This window comes from Capra hircus, chromosome 14, assembly GCF_001704415.2.
Source record: "Capra hircus breed San Clemente chromosome 14, ASM170441v1, whole genome shotgun sequence".
Classification (NCBI taxonomy): Eukaryota; Metazoa; Chordata; class Mammalia; order Artiodactyla; family Bovidae; genus Capra; species Capra hircus.
In genome coordinates, this window is record NC_030821.1 from 62,553,892 (window position 1) to 62,579,738 (window position 25,847).

Consider the following 25,847-nt stretch of genomic DNA (forward strand, 5'->3'; position numbering starts at 1 on the left):
ACTTAGAAATCCTTTCAGCTCCATATTCAAGGGCACAGCCTACATTATTTGCTTTCTGCACAACCTCTGAACATTCTTCAGCTAAGCTTTTTCCCACCATATAGCATGGATCCTCTTTCCTCCAGTTTCTAAAAACTGTTACCTACTTCATTCTGAGACCTCACCACCAATTACTTTTAACGTCCGTATTTCTACCAAAAATAGGTTTGTGACGATGGCCATTCCCTGAGACAGCATTCATTGCTTTTCCTGCCACTGGCTTGCCCTCCACTTCCTTCTGAGTACTCACCATCAGTGCCTTCAATGTTGACATTTCTAACAACAGTCTCTACAAGGCAGTCTAGACATTTTCTGTCATGCATGGTGAAATTTTTTTCCTCCTCTCTTCCCTGTTCAATTCCAAAGCCACTCACGTATTTTTTTCATTTTGAAGTAGCCCCCCCCACTCTTGGTACCCAAATATATATTAGTTTCCTTAACCTGCTGTAATAAATTACTATAGCTCGGTGGCCTAAAACAACAGAAGTCTATTGTTGTTTTGGAGGCCAAAAGTCCAGAATGTGTTTCACTGAGCTGAAGTATTTGCTGCCACACATCAGTACTTAGGTTCATGCTTTAGTCCCTGGGCTGTTTCTTACTGAAGTGGTTTAACATCTTTGTTAAAATTATTTTCAATTTAAAAGGCATTGAGTATTGACAGACAGAGATTCACTCAGTCCTGTCCTACTCTTTGTGACCTCACAGACTGTATAGCCCCCCAGGCTCCTCTGTCCATTAATTCTCCAGGCAAGAATACTGGAGTGGGTTGCCATTCCCTTCTGCAGGGAATCTTCCCAACCCAGGGGTTGAACCGGGGTCTCCTGCATCACAGGCAGATTCTTTACTCTCTGGGCCACCAGGAAACATTGGGTATTAAAGTTGATTTATTCAATAAAATATTTTCCATGTTTGATAGGACCAAAGATAATCATTTGTTATATGTTTTTAGCTGAATGAATCTGCCTTTGACACTCAAATTACCAAGAAGATGGGATATTACAAGATGCTAGAGGTGATGTACTCTCGTCTTCCAAAAGATGACGTCCACTCCAAGGAATCTAAAATTAACCAGGTGTTCCACGGCTCGAGCGTCACAGAAGGAAATGAACTTACAAAGACATTGATTAAGTAAGATTTTCCTTAACTTTAGATTGTAGTTAATTTTTTTGGTGCATGTATTTTTACATATGTGTATAATATGAATACATACCTAAACACTGAATCTTGGTAGTTTTCCTGTGTGCACACTACTTGGTGGTGGTGGTGCCTCTGTCCATGGGATTCTCCAGGCAGGAACACTGGAGTGGAGTGCTGTTTCCTTCTCCAGGGGATCTTCCCAACCTAGGGATCAAACTTAGGTCTCCTGCATAGCATGGCAGGCAGATCCTTTCCCACTGAGCCACCAGGGAAGCCCCCACAGAGTACTTGGATGGAGCTAATGCAACATGTCATTGGGCAGCATGTTTTATCCAATACACATCGTCCATAAAGAGTACAGCTTTTTCCCTTACTGTTGCTCTACCATTTCTTCTCCCTCAACAGCTCAGTATGTTTCCAGTGTATGATTTACAGTAAGGCAGGATTGAGTGTGTTTTATTTTCTCTCTCATTTGAAACTGAAGGCATGTTCAGCATTTCTAAGCAGTGGTTCTGTAAAGCATGGAATAGTCAGACGTGTCATCTCTGAAGCCAACTTTCTGTGTGGCTCTGTCTTAGTGCTGAACACAGATGTGTTGGGTCTTGCTCTACAGAGTCCCCTCCACCCCTGTGACCCCTCCTTATGTGTGCACCTTGAGGGTGATGTCACCCCTAGGCATTGGCATCAATGAAGGTCTTGAGGAGCACATTTTTCCTTCTGAATCCAACCTCTGAGCACACCCCCCAGGGCTGGTGGGTTCGTGTTGCTGGTCTCCTGGAGCCAGCGGCCAGGAAACGTTGGGCTTGCCGGATGGAGCTGCACAGGCCTCCTGGTGACAAGTCTTGCTGCCCTGTGGTCACAGCGACCATCCATGTATTACTGGAACCTGATCATTTGCTCCTCGACCTGCAGCCCTGCAGAGGGACCCCGTCCCGCAGCTGGGAGTTTCCTGTAACTGGAGAGGGCATGGCAGGGCCAGGAGGGTGTGGTCCCCTGGCTGGGTCTGGTACACTTCTCCCGTCAAGGGCTGGCCAGTGATCCCTTCCAACTGCAGGCTGTGTGGAGCAGCTGGGAGCAGTGTAGACGGAGGAGCAGCTGGGAGCAGTGTAGACGGAGGGGCAGCTGTGTTCTGACGGCAGTGTGCTCACAGGGCTGGCCGCTGTGGGCAGGGCCAAGACCGGGCTCCTGGGTGTGCTTGGCATCTCTGTCACTGCTGCCACCCACCCTCCATGCCCTCACACAGACCTTGGACTGTCATTCAGACCCAGCCTCTTGGAGCCCCTCCTGCTCCTCGGGCTGGGTCTCCCACCCCAGCTTCCTGTGCAGTACAGCCCAGGTGTGGGTGCGGGTGTGCAGGGCAGGTCCCGTGCTGTGGACTGGAGCCGATCTCCCCTGGAGGGACTGACCCCCACCTGGCTGCCCACAGGCTGTGCCACGATGCCTTCTCGGAGAACATGGCTGGGGAGGCCCAGCTGCTGGAGCGCCGGCGGCTGTACCACTGTGCCGCCTATACCTGTGCCATTGCCCTTGTCCGCTGTGTCTTCACGGAGCTCAGGTTTTACCAGGGCTTCCTGTTCAGCGAGAAACCAGAGAAGGTAGGCCCCTCCAGACCGCTGGCTGTGCTGCCTGGGTCCCGCGGGGTGGGGTTGGGGGTGCTGCTGGGTCCTGCGGGGCAGGGAGGGGTGGGGTGGAGGGTCTCCCAGAGCTAGCCGCGGATGCGGACGGCAGGTGCTGCAGTGACATCAGCACCAGGCCTCTCCGCCGCTGGGGCATCGTCACAGGACTCTTTGCATTTACAGAACTTGCTCATTTTTGAAAATCTGGTAGACCTGAAGCGCTGCTACACGTTTCCCATAGAAGTGGAGGTAAGTGAGGCTGGTCATGGTGTTTCCAACGTAAAAACACTTACCAAGGCTTGTAGGGAAAAAGGTACATGGTGCTGAACACTAAATGCCCTCTACTCAAGTCTGCTGTGAACTATAAACACAGGCAGTTTCTTACAGTTCTACCTCAGGTATAATCTCGGGCAGCTGTAAAAGGTTGGCCCTGAGTCACGTTTTCCCTTAACTTGTAAAGGAGAGAAAATGCCAGTAAAAGGAGCTGTTTGCATACATCCCCCGAGTGGTCTTCTGAGTAAGCTCCTATGGTCAGTGAGTTGAGGTCTGCCCCGTGCAATGTTGGGCTCTGGTGGAGGCTCACCCAATCCTGGGCTCTGGGAGCAGGAGTAGGGTGATGGGGAGGACACTGTGGCCAAGAGGTAAGCTCAGTCTCTGCCGAGCTCAGCGGAAGCTGGGGGTGCTGCAGCCTCTCACAGCCCAGGGCAGTGGACGGACAGAGCAAGTACGAGGGGAGGCTGGCATTCTGTCCCGCACCACTGACCTCCACCCTGTCCTAGTGTGGCTCAGTGGCTCAAAGTTCAGGTAAGTGGTTGCTCCTGCCCTTGTGCCCTGTGCCCTTTTGGAGTAAAGCTAGGACTGTTTTCTAGGCCTGTCTTCAGAGAACTAAGACATCACATAATCACACTAGTCTTTGGGGCACTCAGACACTCTGTGTGTTACCTGTGAGTGTCTGGGAGCAGCTGGGAGCTCTGTGGTCTGTCGCAGCTGTGCAGTCGAGGGCCTGAGGCTCCTGGCCAGGCCTGAGGCTGGAGGAGTACCACCTGCCGAGTCCCAGAGCCGAAGGAGCACCAGCTCCCAGGCTTTCGGGGTCTGTCTCTGTGGGTGTTTTAGTTTTGCTTAAAATGAGTAACAGTGATTTTTGTCAGATTAATGCAGAAACAGAAACTATGTGACCCCGAGTCTAAAAAGTTTTAAATTGTGTGTTTTTTCCTAATAGGTTCCTATGGAAAGAAAGAAAAAGTACATTGAAATTAGGAGAGAAGCCAGGGAGGCGGCAAATGAAGATTCAGGTAGGACACTTTCAAAATGATGAGGAAGATCCCGGTATATAGATAGTATTTCAAATACCCCAACCTTGAATTGGATTTGGAAATTTTTATTTTCAAGTGATAAATAGAATTGAACTTTGAAAGAAATGCAGTCAGTGAAAGCAGCACGGAAGCATCTCAGGGTAGCCAGAGGAGTTCAGGTCTGGTTCACTTTCTTAACACGTGCAAGATGGGTGTGCTGTTTGCTTTTGGATTCTGTTTGTCTCCCTGCGTTTGCTGCAATGTCCCCGAAGGCAGGGTCTTGGCCCCCAAGGTCAGCATGGCCCACGATGCTTTGTGTAATGCCATCCTCTGAAGAGAGCTCTCCTGGCCTCTGTATTTACTACTTATTTGCCTGCGTCAAGTCTTAGTTGTGACACTCAGGCTTAGTTGCTCCTTGGCGTGTGGAATCTTTGTTCCCTATGCAGGAATTGAACCCATGTTTCCTGCCTTGGAATGCAGACTCTTAAACACTGGACCCTCAGGGAAGTCCCTAGCCTCCCTATTTGGAATCAACCCTCTGTCCTTCCATGTGCTCCTGGTTTCAATTTTTGGCTTAATTTCTCTTTATGGCTTTTTCTTCCCCCACCCCGATTCAAGGATAAAATTTGAACCAGTTTTCTAAATTCCTTACAGACTTTGGATTAGTTATTTGTCAGTAATACCTCTAGCCACATTTGTGTTAGGCTTTATGGGCAGAATGTGCACCATCAAAATTTTAAATGCAAGAAGTTCTGTTAGCATCATGTCTGAAAACTGGATCTAATTTGACTGAATGTCTTTGTTTTTGCTGAAGAGTAACTGCTCAGGGATTCTAGAGCACCTGGATGGTGGGTGAGGAGTACGGATTTAATGAAAGTATCCTAGATGCAGGAGTCACTTGAGCTTCGAGACACACTTGTCTTACTGACTTGAGTGACGGTAGCTCATCCTCTTTTTCCTTCAGGTGGCCCCCAATACATGTCTTCACTATCGTATCTGGCAGACAGCAGCCTGAGTGAGGAAATGAGTCAGTTCGATTTTTCAACTGGAGTCCAGAGCTATTCGTACGGGTCCCAAGACCCTCAGTCCAGTGCTGGTCATTTCCGGAGACGGGTGATTAATGAGTGTTGTTGGTGTTGGGAAGGAACGGGTGCCTCAGGATAGAGGGGCCCCAGCCTCTAGTCCAGGCGCAGGGTCTAACACCGCCAGCACAGGGAGGAGGCAGTGGGGGGATGGTTACATTCCCGGCTCCTCCCGGGGGCAGAATTGATGTCAGAACCGTGTGTCTGCCATCAGCGATCCTGGCCCAAGCAGAGCCTCCCCCTTGGAGGGCGGGCCTCCGGGGAAGGAGTGTCTGGCAGCGAGGGCAGGCTGGGACCTTCACCTGTCCAATATGTCCTCTTGGGATTTCCTGGGCTGCTTTTTCCTGGAAGTGATCTGTGCTGGGACACGCCCAGATCTGTCGCTCCGCCCTGTTTGTGTGACATCTCAGTTCAGCATCCCATGTGTAAAATGATTATCCCTGCTCTTTCTTTCTTAAAAAGGATCAGGAATTTTTAAAATTCTATTATTGATTAAAATTTTGAAGCAGATTAAGTTCACAGAAGTCCTCAGTACTTTTCAAAGTGCTGACAACACAATAGGAAACCACGTACCCTGTGATTATCCTTCAGTTGCTCTACTCTTCTACGTAAAGTGGCAGCTGAGCATCGTGGGGACTGTTGCTCTCAAGACGTGGAGTATTCTGGGGCCACCAGAACACGTCTGAAGAGACGTGTGTGTAGAGAGCAGCAGCTCTTCAGTGATGCCCCGACTTCGGTGTGGCCCCAGAGAGAGCTGGGCAGACGGGGGCGGGGAGACACTTCTGAGAACATGAGGAAGGTGTGAGGTCCCGACTGTGTGCACTGTGTGATGGAGCAGGCAGTCGGGTGCTCAACCCCGCATGGTCTCTCTCTCCCCAGGAGCGTCAGGACCCTGAGGGCCCAGGCGACGTGCTGGACCTGGACGTGGACGAGCTCAGCCAGCATGAGTGCATGGCCCCCCTGGTGGCCCTGGTCCAGCACATGCAAAGACTTGAGGCTGCGCTGCCTGGAGAGGAGGTCTCTCTGCGCTTTCTGGTCTCACTCACCAAAGCTGACCGTGACTGACCATGTCCTGCTGAACGAGTATTTGACATTGAAGACTAAACTGAATTCCGTCTCTAACACTCGTGATGTCTTGTCACTCATGTCCTGCTTTGTCACTGTTGTGTCATAATGCCACTTTTTCACTAAGTAATATTGAGTGTGTTATTTCAGGGTTCAATGCCAAGAAATCTTCCTCCTTGGATGAAATTTCTTCATGACAAACTGGGAAATCCATCAGTGTCATTAAATATCCGTCTTTTCTTAGCCAAGCTGGTGGTTAATACAGAAGAAGTAAGTTATTTATTTCTTTAAAAACTCTTTTCAATTATATGCATCTCCTTAGAGAAGGAAATGGCAGCCCACTCCAATATTCCTGCCTAGGAAATCCCATGAACAGAGGAGCCTGGTGGGCTACAATCCATGGGGCCTCAAAGAGTTGTATGTGACTTAGCGACTAAGCACAAAAGCGCATATGAATCTGCTTTTAAAAAACCCACAATAAAGGAAGACGTTAAGGGTCACAGCATGGCTTTATTCCCTGAATAAATTCACCAGCCTGTATTACTTATTCAGCATGTGGGTCGGCAGCCAGCCTTCTTGGTTTAGAGTAACAGAGAATGTGGTAAAGAGATTCCTGGTAACTGTGTGAAGAGTAGCTGACGTGTTTGCATCATGGGTCTGTTTATCTGTCGGTCATGCGTGGCCCTGTCAGGAGTGGCACTCGGACAGGTTTATGAGCGATCCTAGGCTGACCTGGGAGGGGCAGGGGGTTCACATGCAGCTCAGGAGGAGCGAGTGCCAGGAGGGGGCCTCCTGGGCAGCAACTCGAGAGGCCTTAAGGCCATCAAGTAGTGACAGGCCCTTCCTCAGAGTCATGCTTGACTTCTGGCTCCTGTGGCTCAGACAGCAGAAATGACCCTTTTGGTTCTGGAGCTGGAAGCCCGAGACCAGGATGTCAGCCAGTTGGCCCCGATGATGCGTGACCAGCTGCTGTGCACCTTGGCCATTTCTTGGCCTGTGGAAGGTCTTCTCTCGGCATCTGTCTCACGTGTAAAAATTTCCCTTTTAATCCTTTTATCAAATAAAGACACTGTCACTGGTTAAGTCCCCCACTAATGACTCTTAACCTGATAATCTTCCAAGACCCTGTTTCTGAATCAGGTCACATTTCCAGGTTCTGCGAGTTGGACCTCAGTGTCCTCTCGGGGCTCACAGGTTAGCCATAGTACTTGGGATCATGTGACTTCCAGCTCGTGTTCCTGTAGTGCTGGCTTGATGGCTGGAGGAGAGGAGCCGGCGTCTAGTGTTTAGTTCAACACGGGGGCTGCTGAGCTGTGTGCACTCGTGCGGCATGAGGGGCCTGCAGTATTGCACACGTCCTGAGCTCAGGAACCTTCAGGGCCCATTGTCTTAATAGAACAAAAACATAGAACTTGTATTTACAATTCTTTTTAAAGTTGGAACTTTTATCCTCTTTTATAGTTTAATAATACAGTAAAGAAGTTTATATTTAGAATTCATAAACCAGTAGATATATATGGACAGTGTAAACATTATTTACCTCTGGGGTACTTGAACAAAAAGATTTGAGACCACACAGATTTAATTGTGAGCATAGATTTGAAATCCCTGAGAAAACATTTGGAGAAAGAAGAGGGTGGCAGAGGGAAAGAAGGCTGAGAGTCTTGGGTTACACTCGGTCTGAGTTTCTAAAGTAAATTCAGTGGAATTTAGTGCATGAAGATGCTCTGGATTTCAGACTTTGGGTGAGTGAAAAAAATTCACCACATACACCTCTCTTCTATATCCTTCTTTTCCACTTCCCCTTGCTTCTATATCCAGTAAGAGTAGGATCCTACAGCTGTATGCTGTGTGGAGGGTGAGACTGGTGTAGAACGTTACTACTCTAAGCATAGTTGGAGCAGATCTACGCAAAGAGCAGATCAGTTTGAATCTGTCTCCACTGAGCTGTGGTTTCAGGGCCCACAAGGAAGACATCAGCTGAAAATCTAACTGAATCAAGCAGCATAGTTGTTGGCATTCACGTCTGTTTTGAATTTAGGTAGAGTCGTAATACAGAAGGATGTTCCTGAACTCCTATCTTGGTTACTCAGCAGTTCTGACATCTGACCTTTGAACTCTTGCCTAGGTCTTCCGGCCTCATGCAAGGCACTGGCTGGGCCCCTTGCTGCAGCTGGTGGTTTCTGAGAACAACGGCGGGGACGGGATCCACTACCTAGTGGTTGAGATCGTGGCCACGGTCCTTTCGTGGACGGGAATAGCCACCCCTGTGGTAAGAGCAGCTGCGCCTCTGGTGCCCCCTCCCCGCACGGCACCCGGGACCCAACCCCGAGTGCCTCAGCGTCTCCAGCTCAGATCCTGCCCATCTATGCTGCTGAAGAAGGCCCCATTCTACTCCCTCACTCCTGTCTGCTTTGCTTTGCTTTTGATAATTCCCCTGGCTTTGCTTTTATTTTTAAGATGTTGGATGTTTGTCCTATTTTCTTTCTGCTTTAGCTTGCTAGGAGCACTGACCCTAATAATTGGTTTATTAAAAGTACATGTGAAATATCCAGCCAGGCTCCTCTGTCCATAGGTTTCTGTAGGCAGGATTACTAGCGTGGGTAGCCATTCCTCTCTCCAGGGGATCTTCCTGACCCAGGGATCAAACCCAGGTCTCCTAGCATTGCAGGCAGATTCTTTACTGTCTGAGCCACCAGGGAAGAATGTTTTATTAAAAGTACATGTAAAATAGATGTTGGCAGACGCTGAATGTGAGGCTGAGGTCGTGGTCTCCAGCATCTGTCTTGTCAGCCTCCCCGCTCCTGGTGATGTGGTATGACTTGGTGACCTCTGGTGTGATGGTGACCCTCAGTCCCCACACTGTCCTGATGCAGGCTCTGGTGTCCTCCAGCTCTCTGGCTCCACATGCTGGAGCTCTCTCCCATTTGCTTACTGACGTCGGCCCCAGTGGTGTGCAGAGTTCTCGTAGGAGGATGGCCTGGCACGTGCTTACTGAACAGAATATGCACCCATGAAGCTGTCACATGTGTTTGTGTTGGAATGTGGCTATCCCATTTCACAGCAAGCCGAGTTTAACTGAGGAACCTCTGCAAGAGGTTAACTCCCATGTCAGGCATTCAGCTCGGCTAGGAGGGCTGCAACAGCCAGGTTGAAAGTCACAGTGAAATTTCACCACTCGTTGCAATAGTCTGAGCAAGAGGCTAAAAGCAGAGGGAGGGTGTCCCCCGCCCCATTCTGTGTACCCCATGGAACAGCATCCTGGCAGTGGGTCAGGTGACCAGCACAGATCTGGGGTCACCTCACCATTTAGGGGGAGCCCTAGCGGGAAGGCACCAGCAGTTGGTGGGATCCTGGGGTTGGGAGGAGGTGGGGGCAAGGCTGAGTGCCCAGTCAGAGCAGGGAAGATGTCTTCAGGGACCCCATAGGGAGGTCTCAGCAGAGGCCCCGAGAGGCTGCAGGACCCTGTACAGACCTGCAGGAGTGCAGCCACCCTGGGGTCAGGGCTACCCTGGGGGTTCTGGGGGAGGCCTTCCAGGGGAGACCTTAGTGTTACAGTCGTGTGTCATCTGAACAATCATGGGAGCCAGACTCCTCACTACAACGCCAGCTTTCTTTTATAGACGGACTTCTGGGTTAAGAAATGCTTTCCCAGAAGGGAATGCTACATATTTACATGAGATTTCTCTGCATTTTTCAGGGGGTCCTTAAAGATGAAGTGTTAGCGAATCGATTGCTCCATTTCCTGATGAAACATGTTTTTCATCAAAAAAGAGCTGTGTTTCGACATAACCTTGAAATCATAAAGACCCTCGTTGAGTGCTGGAAGGATTGTCTGTCCATCCCTTACAGGTATGGGTTTACTGGGGTTTGCAGTGTCCTTTAACTTGTCACACATTGTGCACGGTTAATTACTGTGAGACTTAATGGCTTCAGAGCTTCCCTGGCAGCTCAGATGGTAAAGAATCTGCCTGCAATGCATGAGACCTGGGTTCAACCCCTGGGTCGGGAAGATCCCCTAGAGAAGGGAATGGTTACCCACTCTAGTCTTCTTGCCTGGAGAATGCCATGGACAGAGGAGCCTGGTGGGCTGCAGTTCACGGGGTTGCAAAGAGTCAGACATGACTGAGCAACTAACATACTAATGGACTTGAAGTGCTGGAAGGATGGTTCCTGGAATGGAATCTTTTGGTAGGGTGTGTTGTCACTCATGATCAGCCCCCAGCATTTGTCACTAGAAGCATCTCTGGACGGCACCGCCCTCAAGTAGCCCTCCATCTCTCTGGGTGTTTGGCATGTGCTCTGGTTTTCTGCCCGCAGGGCTGATTCCTGTCATCATAGCCTGGGGCAAACCAGAATTTCCCAAAGGTTCACCATCAACCATGGGCTTCCCTGGTGGTTCAGGTGGTAAAGCATCTGCCTGCAATGCAGGAGACCTGGGTTCAATCCCTGGGTGGGGAAGATCCTCTGGAGAAAGAAATGGCAACCCACTCTAGTACTCTTACCTAGAAAATTCCATGGACGGAGGAGCCTGGTAGGCTAGTCCATGGGGTCGCAAAGAGTCAGACGTGACTGAGCAACTGCACTTTTCTTTCTTTTCTCACCATCAACCAAGGGAGAATTAAGGCAAATAACTAGACTGTGGGAGATGCAGAGCTCCCTGTGTCCCAGAGGCATAGTAACTGGGTGTGAACAAAGTAATGGGAAGCAAGGGGTTTCTTACCTGACAGTCAGCTGTGGAAGCTCTTACGTCTGTCTTCCTGCTCCTTACATCTGACAGCTTACACTGTTTCTTCACACTCACATTTCAGGTTAATATTTGACAAGTTTTCCAGTAAAGATCCTAATTCTAAAGACAATTCTGTAGGAATTCAGTTGTTGGGTATTGTAATGGCCAACAACTTGCCCCCCTACGACCCAAAGTGTGGCGTGGAAAGTGTCCGGTAAGTGTCATGTTTTTTTGCTTTGTTTCTTTTTTGGGTAAAGTGTACCTGATTCTGATTGGAGACTGGAATATGGTTTAATTTCGAGAAATTTAAGGACTAGAACCCATATTAGTATTTCCATCTAAATTAAGTAGTTGGGTTTAGAGATCATTTGGGAGGAGAAATATGTTAGTGGAGTGAATAGGAAAAGTGAGTTTTTAAAAACTGTATGGTTTTTTCCATGCAATTTAGACAAGGTGTTAGCTATTTCTGTTATTTTCTAAGCTGCCATTTTCAGCATCCACTCCGGAAACCAGCCTAAGGTCCAGAGACCCTTCACCACAGGGTATGGCCACGAGGGGGCGCTGCAGCTCCGCCGCAGGTGCAGCTTGCCGGCTCCTCATCACCTGGGGTGGGGGAGGGTCCACGTGGCGGGGCCTTAGCAGGACAGCCCTAAACTTTGCAGAGAGGGGCTGGATCCCTGCAGAGGCAGTCACTCGGTCAAGTTCACTGTCTCTCGGGAAAAGTTTGCTGTCCAGTTGGTCCTCCTGGGTCAGCCTCTGAGGCACCAGGGGCTTCCACCACCTGGTGCCGTGGACGGATGCGCAGCTCAGCACAGCATCAGCGGGAAGTGGTTAACTTTCGGACCAGTGGCTTTCCTGATCCCCAGTCCTGCTGTCATGAGGCCAGGGTGCACCGCCCCCCGCCCCACCCCTGTGTGACTGTGTGTCCTCCTCCTGTCGTATAGACAGCTTTAGAGGGGTCAGAGATCAGGCCGCTGCTGATTTCTGCGCTGTCAGTGTGTATATCTGGAGCTGTGCGGGTGGGCGGGGCCTGCCCAGGGGTCATTCGTCTGACAGCAGCTTCCCTGGTGGCTCAGCTGGTAAAGAATCCGCCTGCAATGCGGTCTCCCTGGGTTGAGAAGATCCCCTGGAGAAGGAGAAGGCTGCCCACTCCACTATTCTGGCCTACAGAATTCTATGGCCTGTATAGTCCATGGGGTCACAGAGTTGGACACGACCAAGCGACTTGCACTTTCTGTCGGATAGCAGGACAGATTGCCCTGTGCTCACTGGCTTTCTGTGTTTCTCGCAGGTACTTTGAAGCTCTGGTCAGTAACATGTCCTTTGTCAGATATAAAGAGGTGTACGCAGCGTCAGCAGAGGTCCTGGGGCTTGTTCTCCGGTATCTCAGCGGGAGAGAGAAGGTGAGTGTGCGCACAGGGCATGAACGCCTCTCCTTCACTGTTGGCTCAGCCTCGGTACTTCGTCCTCTGTGCTAGGAGCCAGAGTGGGCAGTTTTTTTTAAAGAGATATTTGTTTTGTTTTTTTAATGCCTAGAAACTTTGCAAGCGTTAAGGTTGTTAACCTGCTTCTTATTGTAAAGTTGGGATGTAAGCATTGGAGCAGCTTTCATTCCTTTGACCTTGGCATCAGGGGCCACTTTGGAGAAACTGCCCTGATGGAGCCTTGCTTTGGTTTGGGGGAGGGTAAGCAGGGGAGGTTCCCCACTTCCAGTTTCTGGCATAGTGCAGCTGAAGAGCAGGGGTGGCCTCTGACTTGGGCACCTGGTGTGTGCCCTGCCCCTCCTGCACCCCTAAGCACACAGTCTCCACATCGGCCCGTGTGTGGAAATCGCAGGTTATAACTAGCTGCTACTTGGCTGACCCCCATGGGTTAGTGCAGGGGGCTTCATGCTAGCGTCTGCAGAGCCTGTCGCCCACGCTGACAGGATGCGGGGTGCAGACTGTCCAGGATGGTCTGTGCTGGTACCTGCAGAGCTCATCACCCATGGGGACCAGATGCAGGGTGCAGACTGTCTAGAGTGCCACACTGGACCAGTCCTCGACCCTCTGTCACTGCTCAGAGGACACTCTCCCTTCTTCACTGGGGTGTCGTCCCACCGGCCTCCCCCACAACTTGGAGTGTGGGCCCCTAGCTGGTCACCCAGCCTCATGGCTTGAGAACTCCTCAGGCTCCTAATCCCCAAATTCATGTCTCCAGTCTCCTCTCCTCCTGCAATGAGACAGGATGAGGAGAGGCTGGGGAAGTCGAGGGATCCTTAGGGCAGAACGGTCCCCCCACAGCATGTTGGAGCCTGGCCTATTTCACCAATTAGGCCTTTATTTGGATTTAGAGGAAAATTAAACTGAAAGGAAATAGGAACCCCCTCCCCTGAGAATATCAAACTTATAATTTATTTTAGGGATTGCCAGCTATTTTTATAAAATAAAAAACATGTTTCAAATTCAGGATAACGTTGTTATGACAGGATTCTAATGCCCCTAAGTGGTGGGTTTCAGTTCACATAATGTGCTTAGTTATCACCACAGGTGGAGCACACAACGGCAGATGGAAAGGTTAATCTCTCATGACTTAAGTCTCAACTTAATACAAATGATACACCCTTTGGTTTGACATAGCTCTTTTCTGAGTATAAAATGGTTGATTTAGCATGGAAGATGGGGGAGCAGTGTGGGACACAGAAGTGGGGGTCACTTGTGTTCTGACCACTGACCAGCACGGCTCCAGACCATGGTCTCCAATCCCAAGGGCCCTCGTGCTCCTCGTTTCTCCCGTGGGGTCAGGACCCCCTGTTCTGTGGATGGGTGCTCCCTAGGGGTGCGGCTCTCGGGGAGCAGTCAGAAGAGGCCAGGCCTGGAAGGTGGGCATAGGGAGATAGGCAGGCTGCCTGCAGATGGAGCTCCCTGAAATCCTGGTTTGTGTGAGTCTTTGCCCAGAGACGTGCACACTGACATAATAAAATGCGTCTTTTGTTTTTTTCTTAAGATTTTTTGATGTGAACCATTTTTAAAGTCTATTGAATTTGTTGCAATATTGCTTCTGAGGCTTGGGAGTTCTTAGCTCCCCGACCAGAGATTAAACCTGCACCCCCTGCATTGGGAGGCATCCCAACCACTGGACCGCCAGGAAAGTCCCTCAAATGCGTCCTAAACAGCGTCCAGTCCCTGGTCTTTGTTCAGCTGCTCAGATGGCTCCCTGGCAGGGTTTTGGTGTCAGAAAGAAGTATAGTCTTGATCATTCTTTCACCTGACGTGTGGCCAAGGCCTGGGTCACCTGAACTCACGGCCACCGAGCCTCTGGTGGTGCCCAGTGGTCAGGGCCCCCACGGCCTCCTCGAGATGGCGCTCTGGGTGGTCACCTCACTCTTCTCAGTGCCTCCAAGTTCCCACTTGTGTGTATTTGAAAGGAAACTTTGTCTTCCAGGTGCTAGAGGAGCCTGTGTATGAACTGGTGGTAAAGCAACTGAAGCAGCATCAGAACACGCTGGAGGACAAGTTCATCATGTGCCTGAGCAGAGCCACGAAGAACTTCCCTCCTCTGGCTGATAGGTGGGGGTGGTGTCTGCCTGCCTGCTGGGGAGGGTCATGTGCGGGGGAGGGTGGTTGTGTCCGTCTGCCTGCCCCTGCCTGCGGAGAGGGTCGTGGGGTGTTGTCAGCACCTGCCTGCCGGGGACAGTCCTGGTGGGGGTCAGTGCCCCTCCGCTCACCGGCCCTGGCCGCTGCCCAGATTCATGAACAGCGTGCTCTTCCTGCTGCCGAAGTTCCACGGCGTGATGAAGACACTGTGTCTGGAGGTGGTGCTGTGTCGTGCGGAGGAGACCCCTGACCTGTACCTGCAGCTGAAGAGCAAGGATTTCGTTCAGGTCATGAGACACAGGTGAGTGGCCCCGCCGCCTGTGTCCTTGGATGCAGCTGTTTGTTCAGCTGTCCCCTCAACTCAATGGGACTTGTGAATCGCCGTGACAGGAGTGTTTGTTCTCTTTGACACCTGACGCTTGAGAGGCCCCGTCTTGGGTTGTCCAGGGCTGTTTTCAGATTCAAAATGCGTGGTTTTGAGTTCTGTACCTGTTTTGTCAGCTAACAGGCTTCCATTATTTGTTAAATTTGTTTATTTTCAAAATGGTAACATGCTGTTAAGGTAAATGCTGACAGAGTGCTGCTGATGGCATCCCATGTGTTCCTCCCGCCTGTGTGCACGCTTTTACATGGTGATAAACTGTCTTTGTGTTGATTTCCTCCAGTCAGCCTGGTTCAGTGTCTACTATGTGGAGCATTCAGCTGGTGCTTATTTAAGGAGGAAATGGGGGTGCACCACACTGGGCCCTGGCTGCACTTAACCCCTGGTGCCTGACCAGCCCTGGAAACCATTTTTTAAAGTCATGAAATCCTTTCTAGCTAGCTTATTTTGTTTGACTTGGTCAGTTTTTTTAAAAAATGAACTTTTTATTTTGGAATAATTTAATTTATACAGAAAAGTTAGAAGTACACAGAATTCCCACACACCTTTCACCTAGCTTCCCCGTCTCACGTCATCATGGTGTTTGTCTAAACCAAGAAGTTAACATTAGTGTACTTCTGTCTATTTGAAATCACCAGTTTCCTCATCCTCTTCCTAGGATCCAGGCAGGACACTACAGTGATAATTTCCTTTTCATAATCTAGCCCATGATAATTATTTTCAAGAGCTTAATTTTTATATAAATGTAGTATTAGCTATAATAATAAAATCTGAAATACAGAACAGCACAGAGAAGAAAATGTTACCTGTCACGTCTAAAGGTATAGTAATAACGGTTAAGTCTGTGTTTTTGAAAATTCCTCTTTATAGAGACGATGAGAGACAGAAAGTGTGTTTGGACATAATTTCCAAGATGATGGCACGGCTGAGACCTGCAGAGCTCCGGGAGCTCCTGAGCGCCGTGGTGGAGTTCCTGGCTCACCCTGCAGTGCCATGCCGTGAGCGGATGTATGCCATCCTCATGTGGGTCCATGACAACTACAGGTGAGCGCCTCACCTGTCCCTGTCAGACGCTTGTGTTCCGTCTCTTAGGGAGCATCTGGGTGCCTCCAGCAGTCTGGAATGACTATAATAAATGATAAGACATTTAAACATGTGTGGTTATTAACTGCAACAAGTTTGGTATGTTGAAATGTATTCTCATCCTACTGCATTTCGTGAACCCGTGGGAGATATTCAGAGCACAGTATTACTGGCTGAGCTAAAAGTGTACTTTGTTTTCCTTGTTTTCCCTTACAGTCTGACAAGGTTAAGTAAAGAACTCCTAGGATGTTTCCTCCTTGGGGACTGTGGTCCTGCTCGTCAGCTGGCCACCAGGACCCGGGTCAGGGTGCAGGCCCCGCGGGGTGGTTGGAAGGTGGGGAAGAGGCAGGTTTCATTATTTTCATCCTAGACAGCATTGTTGGGTGGACCCAGTGCAGCGGAAGGAGCAGTAACGGTTTTATTGTCTTGTGACTTCTCTCAGAGACCCAGAGAGTCAGGCAGATGAAGACTCGCGCGAAGTATTCAAGCTGGCGAAAGATGTGTTGATCCAAGGGCTGACCGACGAGAACCCCGGGCTTCAGTAAGTGCCCCTCCCGGAGCAGCGTGGATGCGTGGGCACATTCAGGGCTCTTTCTGGGCCAGTGTGGGGTCTCTCTGAGGTGTCAAAGGGCCTTTGCTGTATTAGCCTTTTCTCTGCCTCTTGCTGGCATAAGAAAAATGTATTTTAAATCACATTAGAACCTGAAAGTCCTGGCATGTTACTTAAATATACACGTCTTGAAAAACTGGTGTGGGTAACGCTGTCTTGACTGTGCTGTGAGTTACAGCATCTCAGGATGAGAAACCTGTGATGAAAAGTGAGTTGTCATTCCCCATTTAACCCCAAGTGAGCTCCCACTCTGCACATCAGTGTCAGACGGCCTGTGGAAACCAGAGGGCGCTGCGGGGTCATCACAGATGCCCAAGAGCTCATTATGTTACAGCAGGCATGGCGGAAACCCTGATGAGTCTGTGTGTCAGCTAACTTTCAGCGTACTGCAATTTTTAATTCATTGAGCTTTTAAAAATTGTATTTGGATTTCTCAAACATTCACAAATTACAAAGCCTGATCTGGTTTTTAACTTGTTTAATAGTTTGACTACTTTCTGTTCATATTATGTTTTGAATATTTTGTGGCACTAATGTTTAGAGTAAATTGTCTTAGTAAGGCGATGAAGGACGATATATATAATTTCTCGTGGTGTTTTCTGAGTTTCAGAGTATGTAATGTAAAATTCTCATCTTTGCAAACTTCTGGGTAATAGAAATGAGACTAGAATGACGCAGCTTCTCACCTCCTGTTAAGTATGCAAACATTCTGGAATATTTCCCCTTCAGCACGTACCTCATCTGTTAGGCAGCTTACCTGTGGATGGAGGTCTGCATGTGGATGGAGTCCCAGGGCTGATCTCTGGGGGAAGAGGAGGATCTTCCTCGTGGGGCACGTAGAGACCTCCTCTTCTTCTTTCTTCTCTGCCTTCCAGATTAACTATTCGGAACTTCTGGAGCCATGAAACTAGGTTGCCTTCAAATACCTTGGACCGATTGCTGGCCCTAAATTCCTTATATTCTCCTAAGATAGAAGTGCACTTCCTGAGTTTAGCGACAGATTTCCTGCTTGAAATGACCAGCCTGAGCCCCGACTTCCAGACTTCCCTATTTGAGCACCCTCTGTCCGAATGTGAGTTTCAGGTGAGCTCTGGCCCTGTGAGCTGACTTTCCCGCCTATTGGTCAGCAGACTTTGTCCACTGGTGTTAAATCCTTGCTTTTTTCTTTAATTCAGATGTAATTAGGATTGTATTTGTTTTCAGTGCACAAAGTAGTGATTTGATATTTGTATACATTACCGAATTATGACCACAATAAATCTAGTTAACATCCATCATTGCCCATAGTTAGATGATTTTTATCTTGCAGTGAGAAGTTTCAAGATATACTGTCTTAGAAACTTCACTTATACAGATGGTGTTACTGACTGTAGTCACCATGTGTACGTCGCCCCCCAGATCTTACTTACTTTACAACTGTAAGTTTGTGCCCTTTGACCCCCTTCACCCATCTCCATCATCCCTCACCTCTGGCAACCACCAGTCTGTTCTCTGTTTCTATGAGCTTTTTTGGTTTTGTTTTGTTATGTTTTTTGTTGAGCAACTGAACTGAACTGAAGATCTTGCAGTATTTGTGTTTCTCTCTGACTCATTTCGTGTAGCATAATACCTTCAGGGTCCATCCATGTTGTTGCAAATGGCGGGATTTCGCTCTTTTTCAAAGCTGAGTAGTGGCCCATCATTCGTGTGTGGCGTGTGTGCGTGCACACTCACCGAGCATCTTCTTTCTCCTTTCGTCTGCTGACGGACGCTTAGGTTGTCTCCATATCCTGGCTGTGTAAGCAGTGCTGTTTTGAACACTGGGGTGCCTGTGTCTTTTCCCAGTAGTGTTTTTGTTCTCTTCTGAGAAATACCCAGCTGTGGGGTTGCTGGGTCCTCTGGTGGTTCTATTTATAGTTTCCTGAGGAACCTGCACTCTGCTGTCCACATGGCAGCAGCAGGTTGCATGCCCACCCACAGTGCACAGGGTGCCCTTCCCGCTCCTCAGCTGCACGTGCCATCTCTCGTCTCCTGGTCACAGCCACGCGGCAGGCGTCTGGTGATGCTTCACGGCACTTTGATTGGCGTTTCCCTGACGACTCGTGTGCTGGCTTCCTGATTTTACTTGGAATCCACACACATTCTTCCCGAGACGCCCACTTGCACCTCACCGCATTCGCCCCCCGTCCTGCACACAGCTCACCCTTGTCCTTTCAACCTCCATGGAGGCATTTCCCTCCCCCCAGCTCCCCCGACATGCCCCGTAGGTGCTTGTTTGCACTTCCGCCTGGCAGCACCACTGATGAGCCACATGATGACTCAGAGCCTCCCCACCCCATCCCCCCATGTCCCCAGCGTCTCCTAGTCTGGTTACATGGTGGGGGCAGTGGGGTCAGAGGAGTCGAGTCATTCCCTGAGCGTGGCAGTGAGCCTCTGAATGCAGGATGTTAGGAGGAGAAGAGCAGTTTTTCTTCCCAGTACTGATTGGTTTTATTTGTTGACAGATAATTGTTCTGTTAAAATTTTTAAATTTGAGAAAGTTGTTCTTCAGCTGCTTCTTGCAGAGCTACATGGAGTATAGTAGTGTTTGTGGAGAGGACTGTGAAGTTTTAAATAAGCATTTGCACATTCTGAGAAGGGCTGTGACTCACCTGACCCTCCCTCTGGCAGGAGTATACCATTGACCCCGACTGGCGCTTCCGGAGTACAGTCCTCACACCAATGTTTGTTGAGACTCAGGCTTCCCAGAGCACGCTCCAGGCCCGGACCCAGGACGGGTCTGTCTCGGCTCGCAGGGCGATGGCGGGGCAGGTCCGGGCCACCCAGCAGCAGCTTGACTTCACGCCTACACAGAGTGCAGGTACTGCCTCCGCTGTGGGCATGCATGCCGGGGGCACCGTGAAGGCCTCGGTGGCGGGAGGGAGGATGGGCTGAGTCCCTGGGTTGTAGATTCGGGGGTGGGGTGGCCTCGAGGGGCCCTGGGGACAGAAGTGGGGATGGCTGTGCAACCAGCAAACGTGCTGGGCTCTTCAGAGTGCATGACATCGTCCATTGGACTTTCTGTGTTTTTACCACAATTTTAAAAAAGGGGAGAAAAGCATTATTTCTGACTGGAGAAAACAAGAAAGATTTCAGTACATGTAAGTTTTAGTTTGATTTTTGTCCGGAAAGATCTGTCCAGTGCATTCAGTTTAAAATCGCTTGTCTCAGAAGCAAAGCCGAGCTAAACCAGACTCACTCACTGTGTTTGTAGTTCGTTACCTGCTCTTTCTCAAATGGTTCAGCCGTTTCCTTTGATCAGCAGAGTATCAGTTGTAGAGTAAAATCCCCAAGTCGTTTTTATGGAAATACTTCAGTGTTTTTCCTGTATGTAATTTTTTCACACTCTGTTTGTTGTGGAAATAGGACTAACTTGGCCAATTACTGTGGGACCTTTAGATGCTGATGTTAGACATCACAGACCTCAGTGCCATGTAGATGCAGTGTCATCCTGACGGGCATGTGGTGGTCTCCCCCGTGCCCACAAGGAGAGGAGGTCTGGCCGCCGGGCCTTCCTTGGGACGTGGTGGCCTACCCTGGTAACTGCGGGTGGCCCTGCTCTTGAGCGGCGGGTCCTGGCCGAGGCTCCGGCCGAGCGGCACTGCTGTGACCCACGCATCGTGTGTGTTTGCAGGAGGAAGAGTGCTCTCCCACTGGCTGACGGCAGGCAGCACCGACCCTCTGGGCGGCAGCCTGGCCCCCACTGCTGAGGCCTCGTCTGCGTCCCTGCTGTTTGCCCATAAGAGGCCCGAGAGGCCCCGGGGGACGCCCGTGAAGTCCGTGGGGCCTGAATTTGGGAAGAAAAGGCTGGGCCTCCTTGAGAATGAGGTGGACGATGGAGCACAAGGTAAAAGATCACTGAGCTGTGTTGAAACACCTGCCTCCGCAAGCTCATGACTGTTCCTGAGTCCGGGTGGCCTGCGTGGAGCCCAGCACCACGTGGGAGCCTGGTTTGGGGTTCAGAAAGCAGTTGCCTGAACTGGCTTGGCCCCTCACTCAGGGGTCTCAGGGTCTAGGGGCCATGGTATGAGCAGGATGGGGAAGCTGAGTCAGAGAGTTTAGGTCCGAGGGCTGGGAGGGTCAGGGCAGGCCTGAGGGCGGGAATGAGGATGCAGGCATTCAGCTCACCAGGGGTGGGGGTGTGCTCCGGGAGGGGCCTCGGCCAGATTCCCCCCAGGCTCTCGAGAAGCCCCCAGCCCCATCCCTTGGGGCCCCTTCCCCAGTCAGCTTCATCTGCTCAGCCAGGCCCTCAGTGTTGCTTCCACAGCTTCAGTTGGCGTTACTGTGGCCCCCTTTCCTTGGGGTCTTGGTCACTTTCTCCCTTGCCTCCCCCCTCCCCCCACACTGCCACCAACGTCCTGAACAGGTCTTGCTGCGGCTTGGCTCACGTGGGGCTTCTCTCCTTTCTCGTGTGGTCACTGTTCATGGGCGTTAATGGCCTCCGTTTCTTTTTTTGTTGAAGTAGAGTTGTGTTGATTTCTCCTTAATTGCACAGTGATCCACCTGCATGTATGTATATGTATACATGTTCTTTCTCATTAAGAAACGGCTTCCCTTTTCACCCATGGGTGTTTTTGCCAATAATGTCCAAACGTCAGTTTTCTCTTGTAGGAATTGCACCTTGACTGTCAGACCCGAGGACTATCCTTCTGATTTTCCCTTCTTACCATCTCTGCTCGGCTCTGGGCACAGCATTACCTTCTGACTGTGCTTGTGCATGACGACATCCAGTCTCTAGTTCCCACGAGCTTCTGTGCTCGCGGAAAGTCCCTCTGTGCCCTGTTACAGGACCTACTCTGCTCTTGTGATAAAGGGTCATTTGAAAAATTTTTTCCCTAGATGGTCTGCTTTCAACATTTTCTCCCCCGCATTGCTTTGGTTCCTACTTTTCTTATTTGAAGCTTTGCTGAAATGTCTGCTGATTTTCAGCTTTTGCTGTGTCCAGGCAGGCAATAACCGGCATTGGGAGTGGTGGTTGCACACTGGGTGTGCTGACTGGCCTCATCAGACGTGGAGGCCCCCATTTTGTACTGGGTGGTCCCCCTCCAAGGCCAGGTCTTCCCCCTCCTGCCTGCATGTCCAGGCCTGGTGCTGGGTCAGCCCTGGGTTCCCCAGTGGTCCCGACTATGGGGGTTCTGCTCCAGCCATGTGGCCCCGTACCTCCAGCCTCAGCCTCGCATTTCCAAGCCCCCTCTTTCCCCGAGATGTCCAAGCCCTGCCTGCTTCCTCCGTGCAGCCTCAATTCTCCAGCTTCCAAAACTGCGCTTCGCAGGCTTAGGTTGTTTTGGAAATAGAGCTGCGGGGAGTAGGAGATGGAGACGAGCGGATGCCTCACTTCATGTCAGCAATTCTGGGGAGGTGGGGATGGACATCAGCCACGCATAACCAACCTGCTGTCTGTTCTTCAGGTCCAGATAATCGTGCAGAAATACTGCGATTACGCAGACGATTTCTAAAGGACCAAGAAAAGCTGAGTTTGATTTATGCCAGGAAAGGTGTTGTTGAGCAAAAGCGAGAAAAGGTTTGTACCCATTTCTGGAATTTGGTCGGAAATAGTTGTTTCTGTCACAGGAGGTGTGCCCAGGAGATGTCTTCCTGGCTGGCCTAGGCCGGATCGCAGAGGTGGCCCATGCGACCCCACCTCCAGGTGTTGCCTGAGCCCCACTGCTCTGCTGGGGGGTGGGAGGTGCTGTTCTCTCTGGACAGATGGGTTTTCTGCACAAGGTGGAGACCAGAGCCCCCTGCCCCTGGTGTCACGCCTCTCAGGTGCAGTCCCCACAGCCTCGAGCCCAGAGCCCTGACGCCGTGGCTGAGGGCAAACAAACAGGGGCTGTGCTCCTGGAGGCTGGTGGGGGGCTGGGTGAGGAGCATGGCCAGTCCCGAGCTGCCCACTGCAGACACACATGTGGCATGAAGGGATGGTTGAACGTTTCTCCCAATGTGGAAGTAACAGCAGAAGTTGTTCAGCCCAAGAGTCATTGTGAGATACAGATCAGTGATGTTGACAGGCTGTTCTAGGATTGGACTGTGGTTGAGACCCTATTATAACCCACAGAGATGACAGGCTGTTCTAGGACTGGACTGTGGGTGAGAATCCTGTCTCCATTGTGACTCAGTTTAAATCCTCAGCCACTTCACTTCCAAGTCTGAGAGTGAAATGGTCAGAAGGTTCCACTATCTTCTGTGGAAAGACTGGACTTCCCTGCATCTCTGTAACCACAGCTCTGCAGGCTGAGGGCCGGCCCCACCCAGCCTAGGGGCCTTTGCTCCAGCCTCCTCATTAAGTCTGAGTCCTGCCTGGGCTTCTTGAAGGGGCAGGGTGGGGGTGGGATAGAGGCACCGGGCTGATCGCTGAGGGTCTCAGGGAATGGATGGGGTGTGGCCTGGGACCTGGGGTGGCCTTGCTGGATGTCGTCACCACTCTCATCAGAGGCATTTGGGGGTCCCCTCTGCTCTTGTAGCTGCAGAGCAGTGTGCAGCAGATGGAGAAGCTGGACAGCCTCAGGGGTTAGCCAGGATGTACGCATGTGAAGGAGTGCCCTGTCGGGGGAACAAGGCTCACAGGGGAAGCCTGGCCCCGCAGGGGGAACGGGCCCTTGCCATTGGAACCGGTACCCGCCGGGGGAATGGAGCCCGAAGGGGGAACGGCTGCAGAGAGCAGGGCCAGCTGGGGCCAGTGGGCTCTGTAGCCAAGGTTTGTCTTAAGAGTGACAAACAAATACAGTCCTCTCATTTGTGGGTTGAAAAAGTTTAAATCAAGTTCTCTAGTTTCAGAGAAACTCAGATTTCTTTGTAATAGATCTTTAAATAATCTTCCCATTGTGCATCTGGCGCTGGTCTTGGGCTTATTGTCTGCCACGTTGATCAAGTGTAGCGGCTAGAGCGTCTGAGCTAGAATTGACCTTGATTCACTTTTGTCAGTGGCGGGCGAGGACAGCTTCATCACCCAAGCACTACTGGTTAGGTGAAAGTTGTAACCTTCCTGTATTGCTGATGATTGTAGGAGATCAAGAGTGAGTTGAAAATGAAGCACGAGGCCCAGGTCGTCTTATACAGAAGTTACCGCCGTGGAGACCTTCCTGACATCCAGATTCCACACAGCAGCCTGATCACCCCGCTGCAGGCTGTGGCCCAGGTCAGTATGGAACCGGCACACACTCTGGGACTGTTGCCTCTTACAGGGAGCAAGGGTGACCTGTCCCTGACACGGGCCTCAGTGCTGAGCTTCATCCCAAGTCCTGGCTCCCAGGGACCCCGCCGTGGAGTCTTATCCAGCACTTTGCTTTGGGCCCAGTGTCTCTGTGTGCCGGTCACACTGCAGTCTTTTTCTCACCAGTGATGGTGGTGGGAATGAAAAAGTATGTAAGTAGCTACACCACTTAAATCATTGATTATACAAAACCCTCTTGTGGGGGTGATGGGGAAGGTCAGTGGTATCAGCATCCTTCTCCGAAATTCCCAGGCACAGAGGCACTCCTCTGCGTCATTAGGGTGACCACGAGCTTCAGGAGTGAGTGAGATTCTGTAGCTGAGTGCTCTGAGATAAACGAGGTATTTATCCCTCAAAAGTCTGGTTAAGATTCCTTTGACTTTAATGAAGTAATTTTAAAGATCTTTATACTGTGTCATAGTACATAATTAGGTACTGAAACTTGATGCCTCATAATTTTACTGTACTTAAGTTTACGGTACTAATATTGATCATAAGTGATAATGAAAGTCGCTCAGTTGTGTCTGACTCCTTGCGACCCCATGGACTATATAGTCCATGGAATTCTCCAAGCCAGAATACTGGAGTGGGTAGCCTTTCCCTTTTCCAGGGAATCTTCCCAACCCAGGGCTCGAACCCAGGTCTCCCGCATTGCAGGCAGTTTCTTTACCAGCTGAACCGTTGGGAAAGCCCAATATTGATCATAATAATAGGTTACATCTGTGTAGCCCATTACTGCTTTATAAGCTTTTTACTTATCTAACTATTTATAAAGTGATAGGAATTTGCAAAATAGCTTAGAGCCCCGTGTCCCTTCCCAGCTTTCCTCGGTGGGCACAGTCCTCCAGTGACGTTGCCCAGCATGGTGACTGGTGGCAGCACTTGATGTTCCAGGCCGGGCTCTGATGCACGTGCAAGTCAGCGCACCTGTCCCCCTCGGGAATGTCTTTCAGAGGGACCCGCTCGTCGCGAGGCAGCTCTTCAGCAGCCTGTGCTCGGGGATCCTGAGGGAGTCGGGCGAGCGCAGGACTGCAGCTGAGGGGCGGGGCGCTGCCCAGAAGCTCCTGCAGGACTTCACGCACTTCCTGGACACCAGCTTCTCCTTCTTCCCGCCCTTCGTGTCCTGCATCCAGGTGAGGTGGTCGGCACGCCTGTGTCTCAGTGGCTCTGCTGGTTTCCCAGTTGCAGTGTGGGTTTAACACAGCAGCTGGACTCTGGTGGGGCCCCTTCCTCCCAGGTGGCTCGGGGCAGCTTATTTATTCTTTTTGGCTGTGCTGGGTCTTCCCTGCCGTGTGGGCTCTTCTCTGGTTGTGCTGGCTGGGGGTGCGGGGGCCTGCTCTTTGTTGTGGTGCATGGGCTCCTCGTTGCCGTGGCTTCTCTTGTGTAGCTCAGGCTCTGGGGCATGGGCTTCAGTAGTCGTGGGTCCCAGGCTCTAGAGCACAGGCTCAGTAGTTTGGCACCTGGGCTTAGTTTCTCCACGGGATGTGGAATCTTTCCAGACCAGGGATTGAACCTGTGTCTCCTGCCTTGATAGGCAGATTCTTTACCACTAAGCCACCAGGAAAGCCCCAGTTAATTTGTATTTTTTTTAAATTTTATATATGACAGAATAATCTGAGATCCAACTTAATACAGAGTTGCTCTGACTGTGTGTCAGCTCGTCCCTGTAGGGTTCTGGTCACACCTGCATGTCATGTGGCACCCAGCCCTGCTGTCACCTTTGGGGACACTGATGGAGTACGTGCCTACCTGTGCACTGGGTGGGGACCAGGCAACAGGGACACAGAACTACATTCGATGGGGGCAGGCGGGGGGCAGGCGGAGAACAGGCAGAGGTGGAAGGTCACGAGGGCATGCATGTGGTGCAGAAGTGGGTGGGGTGTAGGGCCTGGTGGACAGATCAGCAGGCCACCCCTTGCTGGGAGGTGAGGGGTGCTCGGCACCATTGCAGACACGGGACACAGGTGTCAGAGAAGGTTTCCACAGCAGTGCAGTTCAAACAGAGGACT

At 50.7% G+C, this 25,847-nt stretch overlaps 1 protein-coding gene across 1 annotated transcript in view; it reads left to right on the plus strand.

Annotated features, from left to right (window-relative positions):
• PRKDC (protein kinase, DNA-activated, catalytic polypeptide) overlaps positions 1-25,847 on the plus strand; it is a 137,834-nt gene that overhangs the window by 73,762 nt on the left and 38,225 nt on the right. Inside the window, exons 43-63 of the mRNA XM_013969108.2 lie at positions 989-1,167; positions 2,603-2,771; positions 2,976-3,041; positions 4,012-4,084; positions 5,049-5,197; positions 6,046-6,183; positions 6,382-6,501; positions 8,360-8,503; positions 9,932-10,083; positions 11,043-11,174; positions 12,252-12,363; positions 14,384-14,508; positions 14,687-14,836; positions 15,788-15,961; positions 16,443-16,541; positions 17,486-17,693; positions 19,260-19,449; positions 20,263-20,475; positions 22,037-22,149; positions 23,632-23,763; positions 24,792-24,971. Of these exons, the coding sequence (XP_013824562.2) occupies positions 989-1,167; positions 2,603-2,771; positions 2,976-3,041; positions 4,012-4,084; positions 5,049-5,197; positions 6,046-6,183; positions 6,382-6,501; positions 8,360-8,503; positions 9,932-10,083; positions 11,043-11,174; positions 12,252-12,363; positions 14,384-14,508; positions 14,687-14,836; positions 15,788-15,961; positions 16,443-16,541; positions 17,486-17,693; positions 19,260-19,449; positions 20,263-20,475; positions 22,037-22,149; positions 23,632-23,763; positions 24,792-24,971 (3,018 nt within the window). The remainder of the gene's footprint in view (positions 1-988; positions 1,168-2,602; positions 2,772-2,975; positions 3,042-4,011; positions 4,085-5,048; positions 5,198-6,045; positions 6,184-6,381; positions 6,502-8,359; positions 8,504-9,931; positions 10,084-11,042; positions 11,175-12,251; positions 12,364-14,383; positions 14,509-14,686; positions 14,837-15,787; positions 15,962-16,442; positions 16,542-17,485; positions 17,694-19,259; positions 19,450-20,262; positions 20,476-22,036; positions 22,150-23,631; positions 23,764-24,791; positions 24,972-25,847) is intronic.